General features: G+C 36.6%; 1 protein-coding gene across 1 annotated transcript in view; it reads right to left on the bottom strand.

Annotated features, from left to right (window-relative positions):
- Positions 1-15,210, bottom strand: part of LOC114649561 (GDNF family receptor alpha-2-like) — a 435,940-nt gene that overhangs the window by 39,491 nt on the left and 381,239 nt on the right. Inside the window, exon 7 of the mRNA XM_028799084.2 lies at positions 14,156-14,343. Within this exon, the coding sequence (XP_028654917.2) occupies positions 14,156-14,343 (188 nt within the window). The remainder of the gene's footprint in view (positions 1-14,155; positions 14,344-15,210) is intronic.

The raw sequence follows: 15,210 nt of genomic DNA, 5'->3' as shown, positions 1-15,210 counted from the left end.
ATGCACCCTGGGAATTACCAACTGAACTAAATTATGCTTTACATTATAACTGTTTTCTAAGACTTTAACAGTATTCTTTTGTATGCAAAATTATATTCTAGATTGCAAATATACTTTTTTATCAGTCTCAAATTTCAACCTGTCTTGACTCTTGCATTGTTGATCATGGCACCAAAAGATTTGTTGTGCATTGCATGACCATTAAGCTGAATATGTTTGTCCACTGCACAGATTCACGTTGTTGAACCTATCCTTGCCAATTGTTGAACACATTCTCCATGCCAGTCATACAGATGAAGACCACAGGCTTTGTTTTGAATCCAAAATGTTTCTCTACCTGTGGTTTATTATGACAGCCCAACTTTTACTATACTTGACTGCAATACAGCGCTCAACCAACATGGAAATACATGTACGTGTATTTTTTGTTTAAATACAGACATTTACATTTACTTGCATTGTTATTTTCTATTTCTAATGAGCAGTCATTTGATGTCTCATTTCTTATGATAATGTCAAGGTACCAGGATTTACATTAAATAGGGATTCCAGCTGCTAGAAAGAAAGAAAGAAAGAAAGAAAGAAAGAAAGAAAGAAAGAAAGAAAGAAAGAAAGAAAGAAAGAAAGAAAGGCATTGCTAGTGCATATTCAGTATACTCTACCGTATATAAAAAAATCCATTTTGCTCTTAAATATTTGGCTTTGTTTCCTCAGCTTCCTATTAAACAAGAACGTTGGTAGCTTATGTACTGCAAAAATACATTACTTATTTACTCTTATGTAACAAGACCTTAACATACACTACTTTGGGTCTTCATAACATGTACAATGCCTTAGTAAAATGTTCATTCATCTCTACAATGTCATCTACTAGCAAAACATCATTTTAATGTAGTCTGATGTGGTTTAACTGAGACAAATTTCTCTTGTTATTACATATTTAGTATAAGACCTGTGAATCCTTCGTATTTACAAGTCATTTTACCACCCGCACTGCGCACAGATGAATAACCTATCTACTGATGTTTTTGTGCTATGAAGACCAGAAGAAGCCTTTGCTAAGGTCTTGTTACATAAGAGTAAATAAGTAATAGATGCATTTTTGCAGTACTTAAACTAAAGTGTTACTGAAAGTTCAGAATATTGATTTTTCAAATATGTGTGAAAATAAAGCAGAAACATTTTAGACAAAGGCATGACATTTATGCTCTTTAGGATGTAGTGTTCATAAAGAGGAATGAATGCAGGTGCCAAAATTGCTGCTGGTAATTTCTTATGGTACTATTTAGTGGGCGTCACTATGGCCTGTCATTCCAGTAGTTAATTTTATCTCATTTCAGGCATCAGCGAATTTTTTCATTTCAGATAGTTACTGTCACATTGAAAGTATGAACATTTCTTTTGAGCAGAGAGGGGTTATCATCAAACATCTGCAGGTGTGCAACATAAGATAACAACCGCAGCAGAAATTCTCATGAAGGTGTGGTTAAGCATTCAGGACTGCAAAATGTGATAACTTGGTCTAACAATACAAAGACCAGCTTCTAGGCTGACTGGTGCCTGTGGAGTATCTGACTGTGAAAGAGTGTGACTTTGCATGTGTGTGAGTTGAGTCCTGTGATAGTCTGGCATTATGTTAAGAGGTGCTCCTCATCTGTTGCCTGTTGCTGCTTACATAAGCACCTGTTAACATGATCCCATACTAAAACTAGCGAGTTTAGAAAGTAAATGAATGGATGATACATCTCACAAATATTGTCAATTTCTCTAATGTATTTTGGAAAAATTCAGACTGAAGGCAAATCTGTATCTGTCATAGAACAGTCTCTCTGTTTTTCTATGAATGAAAGCAAATTACTTATCTATACAGGCAATAAAATCACAATTTCTTTGCTCTACTTTGCACTTCAGCTTTTAATTGCATACCTGCACAAAACACATAATTAAGTTTCTGAAGTCCCCCTTCAAAAAAATAGTCACTTTATACTGTGATCATATAAAATATGATAAAAAAGTAATACATTGAGAGACTCAGCATATTTTTTGCCTCAGTATGTACTGTATATCTTGACTGTATTTTATTGGTAATCTTGTAGAAAAGTAGTTTAACGATATAGAAAAATCCTATACTTTAGAATTTTCTAAAGTATATGTTTTCACTCACATTTTTGAAAAATTGAACATTATTACATGTAAAGAAAAAAAATATGAATACTAAAATGTTTTTGCCACACTGAAACAGATTGTCTTTGTTATCAAGATTGGAAAAGTTGTTAAAATGTAAGGTATCCTTGTACTTATCATTCACTTAATTATGCAAAATGATTTACCAATTTAGATTTGCAGGCAGTTTAGGATTAGAAACATGTTTCTAGTCTAGTCTGTGTGAGAGTAACGTCAACAGAAAAGATACATTTTTGCTCTGTATAAATACAGGTAAGCATGTTTTGCCATACGTGAACTTACAGCATATGAAAATTGATACATTTGCAAATAGTCAGATATGCAGCTGAAATCCATTGTTCTTTAAATGTAATGCTTATTGCTCTGTACATTTTTAATGTAACACCACTTTACCAATGTTATATTTATTCAGAATATCACAGAGGATGCATTATAGGTAAACCTTCAACTCACCTCCTAATCTTCTTCAACACCCTTCTTTCCAATTAATGTTTCATATCCCTTTTAAGATTAGTCTTGAAATTGGTTTCCTGCCATAAATTATTCTACACAGCAGTTTCTACGTCTAAGGGCAAATTTAGCTGAAATTCTTTACATCCATACTGACGTTTGGATGCAATGAATATTTTTCTGCTAAAAGGTTTTCAAAAATGGCAAATACGATTTCAAGCATCTTTAAGTTTCCCTATGATATTTATTTATTTATTTTTATTCAATTTAAATACTGGGAAGTCACAGTGTGTAGGCATGTTACGCAAACAGAATAATGAAAGCCTCCAAGTCAGAGCTGATTTAACAGTGAGGAGTTGGGAGTTTTTAAAGAAACAATACGTGAATAGTTTTGGAACATAGCTTGAATGCAACATTAGCTGGAATGCCCTCTAGGACAAAATAAAACCTTTTTTATTCAGTTTAAAGAGTTCATTTTTATTTACCTGTTTCTCAATGCATGTATTTAAACCCTACAGCTACTGCATGAATTCATTAGTTGGTTTATTTGTTAACAATGAAAGGATGCAGGAAAATTTAAAACTCAAGAAAAATAAACTGAATAAATTGTTAATAAATGGAACCACAGCCACATCTTCCCACTAAGGCAGCTAATATTCAGGAATTCCAGAAGACATGGCCTAGCAATTTAAATTATAGTATTATGTTTTCCCTCCATTATGCAAAATAAACCTGCAGTTTCTTCTTCACTTTGTAAACTTTCCCTGATTCTATAAATGAGTCTTAAAAAAACATGATAGACTGGAACCTATGTGTTATCTGTATACTAGGCCAGCTTTTATCACTTACAGCACAATTTTTAAGGATGGCTAAAGAAACAGCCTATAAGAAAGATTCCCATTTAAATCCAAAGCTTCAAACATGATGGCACTGTCTGTAGGGCCTCCTCTGCTAATTATGTGTCCTGTGATAGCCCAAAGATATACATGTTAGGCTGATTGTGGGTGGGAGGTTACTGAGCCTATACTGTGGACTTAATTTCCTCATGAGGTTATCTGGAAATGTTTTAGCTCCATGGAACAATGGAATAGAAAAAATGGTTTTATAAAATGGATTGATCGATAGACCTTCAAAATGAAGACAATTCACATGTGGTGAATTTAGAATTGCCAGTTAATACAAGTTAAACCTTTTTAGGGATATGGAACAAATACCTGAAAACCTGGGAGACACAGACATGAGGAGTCTGAGGAAACTAGATACTATTGGCAATGACGAGACAGGGAATTGAAACCCAGGGTGAAGTATCTCTGAAGCAGGAATTCATAGGACTCAACCTTAAGGGCTTGGATAGAATAATGAGTTAAAGTAAACAGGATCTGTGAAGCAGTAGAGCTAACTGTCTTACCACTGTATCACCCATGGGTCATTGATTAAACCAAAAACAAGCAATAATTCATATGATTCAACCAAGATTGCTTTGATAAAATAATGGTGACACTTTAGTTTATGAAGTGTAAAAAAGCACTTATTACTCATTTACTTTTATGCAACATGCACTTCTTTCTGCAATTTCTCTTTCTGGCCTATGTAAAATAAACTTGGCGTACAGCAAATGAGCAAATCACAAGGATGGCTCATAAACGCAGAAGGCAGATTGTCTTAAATTTGAAACCTTTGCTTCTTGAAAGAGGAAGTATTTGGTAAGTTTTAAGTCTTTTTCTATCAGATATGGATGTAGGGGTTCCATAGATCACCATTGCAAGCTGAAAGAACTGAAAAAGTATATTTAAAACGAATAAAAAAGTGTGCTTCACTTTAGAACACAGTTGGCAAATTAAAAAAGACTTGAAAAATACTGAACATAACCTTTTAAAAGAGTACACATTTGCGGAAAATAACTACTATATGCATCATACTTTTCAAACTTGTTAATGTCTCTTGCTGTTCTTACATTTTACTCATTTATACTATGCAGGTTTCATGGTATACACACACACACACAGAGACACAGACACACACACACATACACACACACACACACACACACACACACACACACACACACACACACACACACACATATATATATATATATATAGTATAAATTTAATAGAAACAATCTTTGTAATTGTTTGACTGATATTCAAGTTCTGCAGCAAGTCATCAAACTCCTCTCATTCTGATTTGATGAGAACAGCTGATTTAGAGTGTTAAATGATTCACAAGTTTACTGAAGGTAACGATAATTAGTAGCAGTTAATGAATTTGGTCCTTTTCCCTAAGTATATCATCATTTTTAATTTAATATTTTAAATAATTAGCATAACTGACTTCATAAAATTTTATTTTTTTTATTTTAATAGTTTTCAAGTTTAACCAGGGAGACTATTCTCAAAAGAGCCTAAAATACCATCTTACATTAAAATTATGCAGGAAGATTATGATATGAAAAAAATATAAATTCTACTTTTGTTAGTATTTAGTAAATTATTTTTTGACTTGGAAAGGAATTTCCCTTCGTTCCCTCCTGAAAACTAAGAACCTTTAACCGTAATATATTAGAAGGAAGATAACACAAAGGTAAAAGTGAAATGAAAGGAGTAAAGAAGTCAAAATATGTTTAAGTATTAAGGTTCAATAGCGCTAGAAAGATTGGTAGTAGAACAAGCCTTCTTTTTGTGCTAATCTGGTGTAACTATCAGGCTGAGGATTAAAGACTCCAGCATTTACTGAATGTGATAATAAGGCTTGATCTTATTAGTGTACTTAGAAGTGAAAGGGCATAAGAAACAGTGTAGCAAATAATGTATGTCTCATTTTAGTGGGTAGAGTAGCTTAGTAGGATTGTAAAACACGAAAAATGACTGAATAATTAGGCAAGTGTGTGTCATAGCGGGACACCTTGTGTCTTCACAGTGCATTTATCCTAGTATGTCTTCTTTGTGAAGTTTGCACAATTTCTTTGTGTTCATGTGGATTAACTTCTATGGTTTCCTCCTAATGCCTAGTGCACTGATCTGTAGTGACCCTAAATTATACTACTGTGACTGAGTGTGGACTTATAGGAAGCAGGTCCTGGTTTGCACATATTGCTGTTTAATACATGGTCTGGTAAATAACCTTTTTTTGGTAGCTAATTACCATTAGCTACTTTGGATATACAATATCCATCCATTATATCCTAACTACAGGGTCACAGGGGTCTGCTGGAGCCAATCCCAGCCAACACAGGGCGAAGGCAGGAAACAAACCCCGGGCAGGGCGCCAGCCCACCGCAGGGCACACACACACACACTAGGGACAATTTAGAATCACCAATGTACCTAACCTGCATGTCTTTGGATTGTGGGAGGAAACCGGAGCACCCGGAGGAAACCCACGCAGGCACGGGGAGAATATGCAAACTCCGCGCAGGGAGGACCCAGGAAGTGAACCCAGGTCTCCTAACTGCGAGGCAGCAGCACTACCACTGCGCCACCGTGCCACTCATACAATATACTAAATAAAATCTAAATACATACAAAAGGCCAGAATACCTGGCAAACAGTTTAAAAGTTTATCAGAATGTTTAATATATAATAAGAGATATAAAAACAACATTATGCAATTCTGAAATAATATTCATGTAATATCAAATTTAAAAATAAATTGTAACTTCAGTCTTTCACAGCACCATGTTTCATACATGCTTTTTAGATGCAAACCAGAGCAACATAAATAAATAATTAAAGTGTAAATTGTAAAGAAGAGAATTAATTTAAATCATTAACCTATAGTACTAGGGTGTTGTACCGTGTTAGCCATTATGAATGTAGAGAAAAGCCAAGCAAAATGACACCTTTTATTGGCTAACTAGAAAGATTACAATATGCAAGCTTTCGAGGCAACTCAGGCCCCTTCTTCAGGCAAGATGTAATACAGAAACTGAAGTTTCCTATGTTTATATACACACTCTAGGACAAGAAACAACATTGGTAAATCTTTAAATGAGAGATTTTGTATGTAAAAAATTAATAGATTCATTCAGGCTAGGGTTAGTTTAGCAAGAGAGAAAAGAACAATGTATTGTCAAGATCTCTGGATAAGATAACTGTCCAACCAAGTCTTTTGAAGTTTGTAATGAGTTTTTCAAAACAATGTGGGTCTGTAGACAGGTTGTCTGTCATTCTGAGAGATGTAAACAATCCTCATATCTGGCCATAAAACTCTTGTCTTTATTCAATCCATGTTGTAAAGTATTAAATTTTAGCATGAGTTTAACTTCCCATTCTTTTCTCTCTTGCTGTGTTTTGAAATTGCCCATAAGCACTGTGACCTTAAAGTCCTTCTCACAGTGTCCATGGCTGTTGAAGTGGGCCGCCACAGGAACATCTGTGTTGCCATGTTTAATGTGGAACCTGTGTAAGTTCATTCTCTGGCGGAGTGTTTGTCCAGTTTCTCCCACATAGAGTGCAGTGCCAGGACATTTCATGCAGAAAATTAGGTAGACTACATTAGATGATCTGCAGGAAAATGATCCCTTGATGTGATGTTCGAGTCGGCAGTGTGGTATAACTATACGGTCTGTATCATAGATGTGGGCACATGTTTTGCATCTTTTCTGTAGGCATGGAGATGTGCCATTTTCTGTTGGTTCACTTAGGGAGCCTCGGACAATTAATTGTTGAAGGTTTGGTGGTTGTCTGTATGCCAGGAGGGGAGGTTCAGGAAATACATTTTTCAGTGTTTGGTCATTGTTTAGTATTGGCTGAAGTTCTTTTATAATTTTTCGAAGTGTTTCAAGATGTGGGTTGTAGGTGACAACAAGGGGGATGCGATCCTTGTTGTCTTTGTTTTTATATTCCAGAAGGTTGTCTCTGGGTATGGCAGTAGCTCTTCTTATTTGAGTGTCTGTTGTTTTCGGGGTGTAACCTTGTTTGATGAAATCTTGTCTGAGCTCCTGCAGTTGTTGATCCCGGTCTGTTGGGTCTGAGCAAATACGATTGTACCGTATTGCTTGGCTGAAAATAATGGAGCGCCTTATATGCTTGGGGTGGAAGCTATCATTTTTCAGGTAGGTCCGTCTGTCTGTCGGTTTGTGAAAAATAGAAGTTACAAGGGTGTTGTCTTTCAGTTGAACGGTGGTGTCAAGAAAGCTGAATTACTCAAAAACAGAAGTCAGCTTTCTTGACACCACCGTTCAACTGAAAGACAACACCCTTGTAACTTCTATTTTTCACAAACCGACAGACAGACGGACCTACCTGAAAAATGATAGCTTCCACCCCAAGCATATAAGGCGCTCCATTATTTTCAGCCAAGCAATACGGTACAATCGTATTTGCTCAGACCCAACAGACCGGGATCAACAACTGCAGGAGCTCAGACAAGATTTCATCAAACAAGGTTACACCCCAAAAACAACAGACACTCAAATAAGAAGAGCTACTGCCATACCCAGAGACAACCTTCTGGAATATAAAAACAAAGACAACAAGGATCGCATCCCCCTTGTTGTCACCTACAACCCACATCTTGAAACACTTCGAAAAATTATAAAAGAACTTCAGCCAATACTAAACAATGACCAAACACTGAAAAATGTATTTCCTGAACCTCCCCTCCTGGCATACAGACAACCACCAAACCTTCAACAATTAATTGTCCGAGGCTCCCTAAGTGAACCAACAGAAAATGGCACATCTCCATGCCTACAGAAAAGATGCAAAACATGTGCCCACATCTATGATACAGACCGTATAGTTATACCACACTGCCGACTCGAACATCACATCAAGGGATCATTTTCCTGCAGATCATCTAATGTAGTCTACCTAATTTTCTGCATGAAATGTCCTGGCACTGCACTCTATGTGGGAGAAACTGGACAAACACTCCGCCAGAGAATGAACTTACACAGGTTCCACATTAAACATGGCAACACAGATGTTCCTGTGGCGGCCCACTTCAACAGCCATGGACACTGTGAGAAGGACTTTAAGGTCACAGTGCTTATGGGCAATTTCAAAACACAGCAAGAGAGAAAAGAATGGGAAGTTAAACTCATGCTAAAATTTAATACTTTACAACATGGATTGAATAAAGACAAGAGTTTTATGGCCAGATATGAGGATTGTTTACATCTCTCAGAATGACAGACAACCTGTCTACAGACCCACATTGTTTTGAAAAACTCATTACAAACTTCAAAAGACTTGGTTGGACAGTTATCTTATCCAGAGATCTTGACAATACATTGTTCTTTTCTCTCTTGCTAAACTAACCCTAGCCTGAATGAATCTATTAATTTTTTACATACAAAATCTCTCATTTAAAGATTTACCAATGTTGTTTCTTGTCCTAGAGTGTGTATATAAACATAGGAAACTTCAGTTTCTGTATTACATCTTGCCTGAAGAAGGGGCCTGAGTTGCCTCGAAAGCTTGCATATTGTAATCTTTCTAGTTAGCCAATAAAAGGTGTCATTTTGCTTGGCTTTTCTCTACAATCATTAACCTACAAACAGTTGTTTAACCTTGGCTAACAAAGCCTTACTTTTCAACAATGTAAAATCAATTGGCGATTATAATCTATGATAACTTTGCCAAGAAAGGAGGGCGAATGAAAAATATGGTACTGCAAAGCCTTTTTATAAAACTTGGCTGATCATCAAATATTCACACTTCATAATGACATTTAGTGCATAAACTACCTACAATCAGGATGAACATTTACATTCAGATTCTCCTAGATGTGGCTTTTGACTACATCTTTAACATGAGCTCAGTTTTCAATTTTGGATTTTCACATTAAACAAAGACAAAAAAGATGAAAATTACTTTATGTATTTTTCTGTACACTTACTCCAAACTTAGTTGTATATACATTTATACTTTAAGTCATCTTCTGTCAAACACACCATGCAACATTTTGCTGCTTTGTTAAGTTGTTCTTGTATGTCAGTACTAACATACATTGATTATGAGATACTGTAAAATGGCTCTGCCAGAACCTCTAGATTAAAGGTCTGAATATCAGCTCTTGACTAGATTATCTTCCACTGTACATAGAGCTGGCAAATGATTCCCTGAAAAAGTTAATGTTTTCTGGGATGTGAAATGTATACACACAAATCAAACATCCAGATACCTGAACACAATCTTAGAATTAGATTGTTAGCTGAGTTCCTGTGATAAGGAATTAAAGAGCAGAATGTAGAAGAGCAGAACACAAATCTTATAAAATAAAAATGTTTTTTTTTTGCTTCTGTTTCATTCATTTTCTCTTGTAAATAAATATCTCTCTAGTTAACTTTATAAATCAATGAAAATGCAGTAAATATGCCAGGAATCATTTTGCAAATGTCAGTTTCATTATTTCCATCTAAATTAAAAATGTTATGAATCATGTGGAGTGTCTGTGGATTATCAAGTGAAGAAAACACTGGCATGATGATTAACAATGGTAGAGATATGGTCAGGGTCAAATTCATGAGATCAAAATAACTAGGTAACCAGGAATCAAAAGTTGAAGGCAAAACCAGAAGAAAAATCCTACCACTAGGGCCTATGTGAAAAAGAAACTAACTAGACTGATAGAGAATGATGCATGTTGAGCATCCAATGAGGAACAATGCCTAGTACAATCACCACCATATATATATATATATATATATATATATATATATATATATATATATATATATATATATATATATATATTGTCATTTCTGTGACATCATCATGATGACTGTAGCCATGTGACATCAAAACAGGAACTTAAATTAACAAAAAGTATGTCAAAATGAAATTTAAACCTCAAAAAAGGAATCCGTTTTGTGTCAAAACCACAAATAAAGAAAAAATACATGTATAAAAGTGTTTAATTTTAAAGAGGTAAATCCTTTGTGGATAGAGACACCACAATTATGAGTTTTCCTTAAGTTGTTTTAGTAATAGCAGAAATGTTTCAGTCCTACTGTTCACCTTGGTGGAGTTGTAGCAAAGCATGTCCATCAGTCACAAACCCATGACTTTTTGGTTACAGAGATGTTGTCCCACCTCAGTGAACCATAAAGGAGATCTCCCCCACTTTACTGATGGGACAACTTCTAAGCTGCAATTTAGCACTTCTACTGTATTTGCACAACGTAAGGCTGGCTGTGGCCTTTCCCCCACTCCAATGTGTGCCAGTACTTTTACAATTACTAAATGTATCTCAAATTTAATTTCATACTAAATAAGTATGTAGTGTGTTTATATTAAAAGGACAAGTCTTGTGAAAAAGTTCATTAAAAAAATAGCAAAATGAAAAGTGATGAAATAGTAACCTCACAAAATTTGCATATCTCATATTTGTTGTCTACATTATTTTAAATACTGTAAGTAAAACTTACCTCTCTAATGTGCCAAGTTGTGAATGTGTATGCAGTATATTTAGTGATCAAGCTGTTTGTTCAGGAAATGCAATGTACAGTGGAACCTTGGGTCATGACCATAATTCGTTTCAAAACTCTGGTCGCAACCCAATTTGGTCGTACTTTGCACTTTGAGCTACCTTTTGTATGCAAATGTGCTATATAAATAAATGTTGTTGTTGTTGTTGTGACCCAAAGTAATTTCCCCCATAGGATTGTATGTAAATACAATTAATCCGTTCCGGACCGTACAAACTGTATGTAAATATATTTTTTTAAAGATTTTTAAGCCCAAAAATAGTTAATCATACCATAGAATGCACCGCGTAATAGTAAACTAAATGTAAAAACACTGAATAACACTGAGAAAACCTTGAATAGAGAAAACTAACATTGCAAGAGTTCACACTATAGACTTACAAACCGCTCACTGTAAACACTTTTTTTTAATGAGTTTTAAGCACAGGGGAAAAAAAATAACCATAAACAACCAAGAAAACTAACCTTGCATTAGACAAGTTCTGGCATGAAGGAAGTGAGGAGGAACTGGGTGGAGAGGAGATTACAGTTTTGAGGTAAAGTCTGTGACGATGCGGGTTCACTGCATGCTCCCATCTCACTTCCGGAAGCCCTTAAACCCATCACTGTCAGTAATGTTACCGATGAGCAAGACAGTGAGGCACTACAATGGAGCAAGGGGATGGTGCAAAAAGTGCCAAGTGCTTTTATGAAAATCAACAAAACAATAATCAAAAACAAAGTCCAAATTAAATAAAGTGCAGTGCTTTCAGAATCCTTCAATAAATAATCCCATAAAAACAGAAGTGAAGTGGAGGTTAAAATCCAATAGAAAAAAGTCTTCATTAAAAACAACGAGGTTAAAACAATGCTAGAAGCAGTCTCTTTAAAAACAAGCCCGGTGCATTCTTTAACTGGTGACCCCCCTGCTTCTCCCTATCCAGGCTTCGCAACAGGGGAGCCACTCTACCTGCAGCTGTCCTTCCTTCTTCCTTCTGGTCTGGAGGCCTCCCGATCCCTGGCTTTGGTCGCGCACTCTCCAGACCAAGACTTGGCTTCCCTGGCAACCAGGACTCCCACGTCAGGGAATTCACCACCCAAGCCTAATGACTCCAGCTGCCTTCTCGGCCTTACATGGCCAGCCGTTCTTCTTCTGGTCACTCCAGCTCCTTGATCGCTCAGCTGGAGCGACCGCTTCCTTCTGCCCCACCGAGTGTCAGCCAAACACCCCTGCTTGGGCTCACTGTCCAGCTGCCTGCCTGTGAGCACACGCTCGGTCGCTCGCCCACAACGGTTCTTTCTACACTGCTTCCTGCTTACTTCCTCACTCTGCAACCTTCGTCTTTCTTTTCTTTTTCCTCCCTTTAGCCACTTTGCGCTTCTATTTATGAAGAGGACGTGGCAGATGTAGCAATCAGCAGCCCCCCCCGGGACCAATTACGGATGTGGATGGTTTCCCACCTGTGCACTTACGTGAGAAATGCCCACATCACAAATTCCCCTGGAACAGCTTCAGCCACTCAACCACCACGCCCCCTCGCTAAGCTTCAAGTGCGGCAATTATTTATTTAAAACTGGCCTCTTGACGTGAGCTGTGGACCCGCTATACCACAAAGTCCCTCTGCGCAATGCACATCTGACCGAGAACAGTGTACTGTACAGGGAGAGACTTAACATGTGCGTAAATCACCGGCGCATACGAACCGGAAGGGAAACAAAATAGAGCACAAAAAGTTCACAGCAAATGCACAGGGAGAGACTGAACATGTGTGGAAATCATTGGCACGTACGAACCGGAAGGGAAACTGGCTTGTTCGTAACCTGAGCGTGTGGTCGTGAACAGATGCAAAAGTTTGGCGAACTTTTTGGTCGTAACCCAATTTGTACGTGTTCCAAGACGTTCGTGACCCGAGGTTCCACTGTATGTTGACTTAAGCATGTTCAAACGACCACTTATGATTATAAAAATGTTACTATGCAATAAATTCATTATATCAGAAGACTATTAAATACTGCTGCAGTTAGAGGTACTAATTTTGGATGAAGAATGTCACTGAATGTTTTAAATACTCTAAAGAGAAACAAAAGTATAAATTCACACTTTGAGCAAATGAACCATCAAATGCAACAGGCCTAGTGTTTAAAAAATAAAAATATAAAATTAAAAAAACAATCAACAAGTTCACACTTTTTTTGACAGGTGATAAATATGGAATTTATTTTTTTAGATCTACTTCACATTAAATATGCCCTCTTTCTCTTAATTTAAAATAGGGTATACTGTACAAATTACATACATATTATAAAATGAAACATAAAGCACATGCTGCTATTTTAATTGTTACATTCTGCTCTTTAATTCCTTATCACAGGAACTCAGCTAACAATCTAATTCTAATTGGAGTACTAATTCTAGAAACTGGCCTGCATTCGGTTACGTAAACTGAAATGAATGAATATTGGGCTTTAAATAAATCTGACAATATGAAGAGCAATTTAGCATTTTTTACAGAACGCAGTCTGTGAGGATATCACAGGTTTTTTTCAGACGCTCCAGATTGCTCCCAAATCTCAAATGCTTACAGTTTTGGGTTGGATGGCAGCTACAAATTGGCTCTGAATGTGTCAGTGCATGTGAATGTGTGAATGGGCACAAGAATGAATGAACATCCTGTCGAAGGTGGGCTCCTGCTTGATATTACCAGAATATCCATTGCCCCTCCTTCACAACACTTTAATGGAATATGTACGTTTGGCAATATGGAATGCATATGCATCATCTTTCAATAAATTCAAGTTTCATTCTTTCATTTGTTGCACTATTAGCAAATCAACTATTTTGTTTTCATAAAAAATTATTAAATTTCATCAAAATTCCTCAATTTTGTACATGTTCATTCATAGCTCTGAAGCAGTATGCTACTCTAGTCATGGTGTACTATTACATTGTAAATATTGACAACAAAAATGTGTTGTGATATCATTTACTTAATTTTACTTAATCTTTTAAAAGATGGATAGAGTAAAGAAAAACTAATTCTTGCTTTTTAAGGAGAATGTTTTTCTAACTTTGTGGATGTGAGATAAAAGCTAGGCATAACTTACTTGAATATTACTACAAGTGGTGAAAGCACAGGCATCATCTTTAGGCTTGATATCATTGGGATTCCCAAATGACTCAGAGTTTTCTTCTGGTTCCTGGCTTGTTGTCAGCAATGGAGTTGTAGTAATGGAAGGCGTTTTTGGGATAATGTTGACATCTGTGCCATTCCCAAATGCCTGAATTGCGTTTCCTATTTGGAGAAAAAATAAAAGGATTAATGTATAATCTGCCAAAACACACATGTGCTCCTTTAACATGCATAGTTTTGCAAGTCATTTTAAAGGACAGTATAACTTTAGACAAAAGACACCTTGATAAAACTGAAACTGAAATATGTTCTTTACTGACTGCCATTTATAATTTGAATTAATTTTATTATGCTTCAAACAGTCAAAGGGCCTTACTTAATGCACCAAATTAAAATGCATCATTGGTGGAGCTGTTTATTTATTTTTCTGTAAACTACAGATACTTAACAAAGATGTACTGTATTATGAGAGGTGTTCATCCTGTACAAAAATTAAAGTATAACATATTGTAAAATGAATACATAACATAATCAGGTATTTGTTATGACAAGGGTGGCACGGTGGTGCAGTGGTAACATTGCTGCCTTGCAGTATGGAGACCTGGGTTCACTTCCCGGGTCCTCCCTGCATGGAGTTTGCATGTTCACCCCATGTCTGCATGGGTTTCCTCCGGGTGCTCCGGTTTCCTCCCACAGGCCAAAGACATGCAGGTTAGGTGCATTGGCAATCTTAAATTGTCCCTAGTGTGTGTGTGTGCCCTACGGTGGGCTGGCGCCCTACACGGGGTTTGTTCCTGCCTTGCACCCTGTGTTGGCAGGGATTGGCTCCAGAAGTCCCTCGTGACCCTGTAGTTAGGATATAGCGGGTTGGATAATGACTGACTGACTGACTGACTGGTTATGACAATAAAATCGGTCGTTACAGAGTAATGCTCTGTGATTAGGTGTTGTAGAATGGTACTCTTATTTGAGGGCCTAGCTGATTTATTGCGGAGCCCTGCTTCGCGTAACCTGGCCTTGTGGATATTT

This window comes from Erpetoichthys calabaricus, chromosome 1, assembly GCF_900747795.2.
Source record: "Erpetoichthys calabaricus chromosome 1, fErpCal1.3, whole genome shotgun sequence".
Lineage (NCBI taxonomy): Eukaryota > Metazoa > Chordata > Cladistia > Polypteriformes > Polypteridae > Erpetoichthys > Erpetoichthys calabaricus.
The sequence above is the reverse complement of the archived record's forward strand: the minus strand, read 5'-3'. Positions and strand labels throughout refer to the sequence as shown.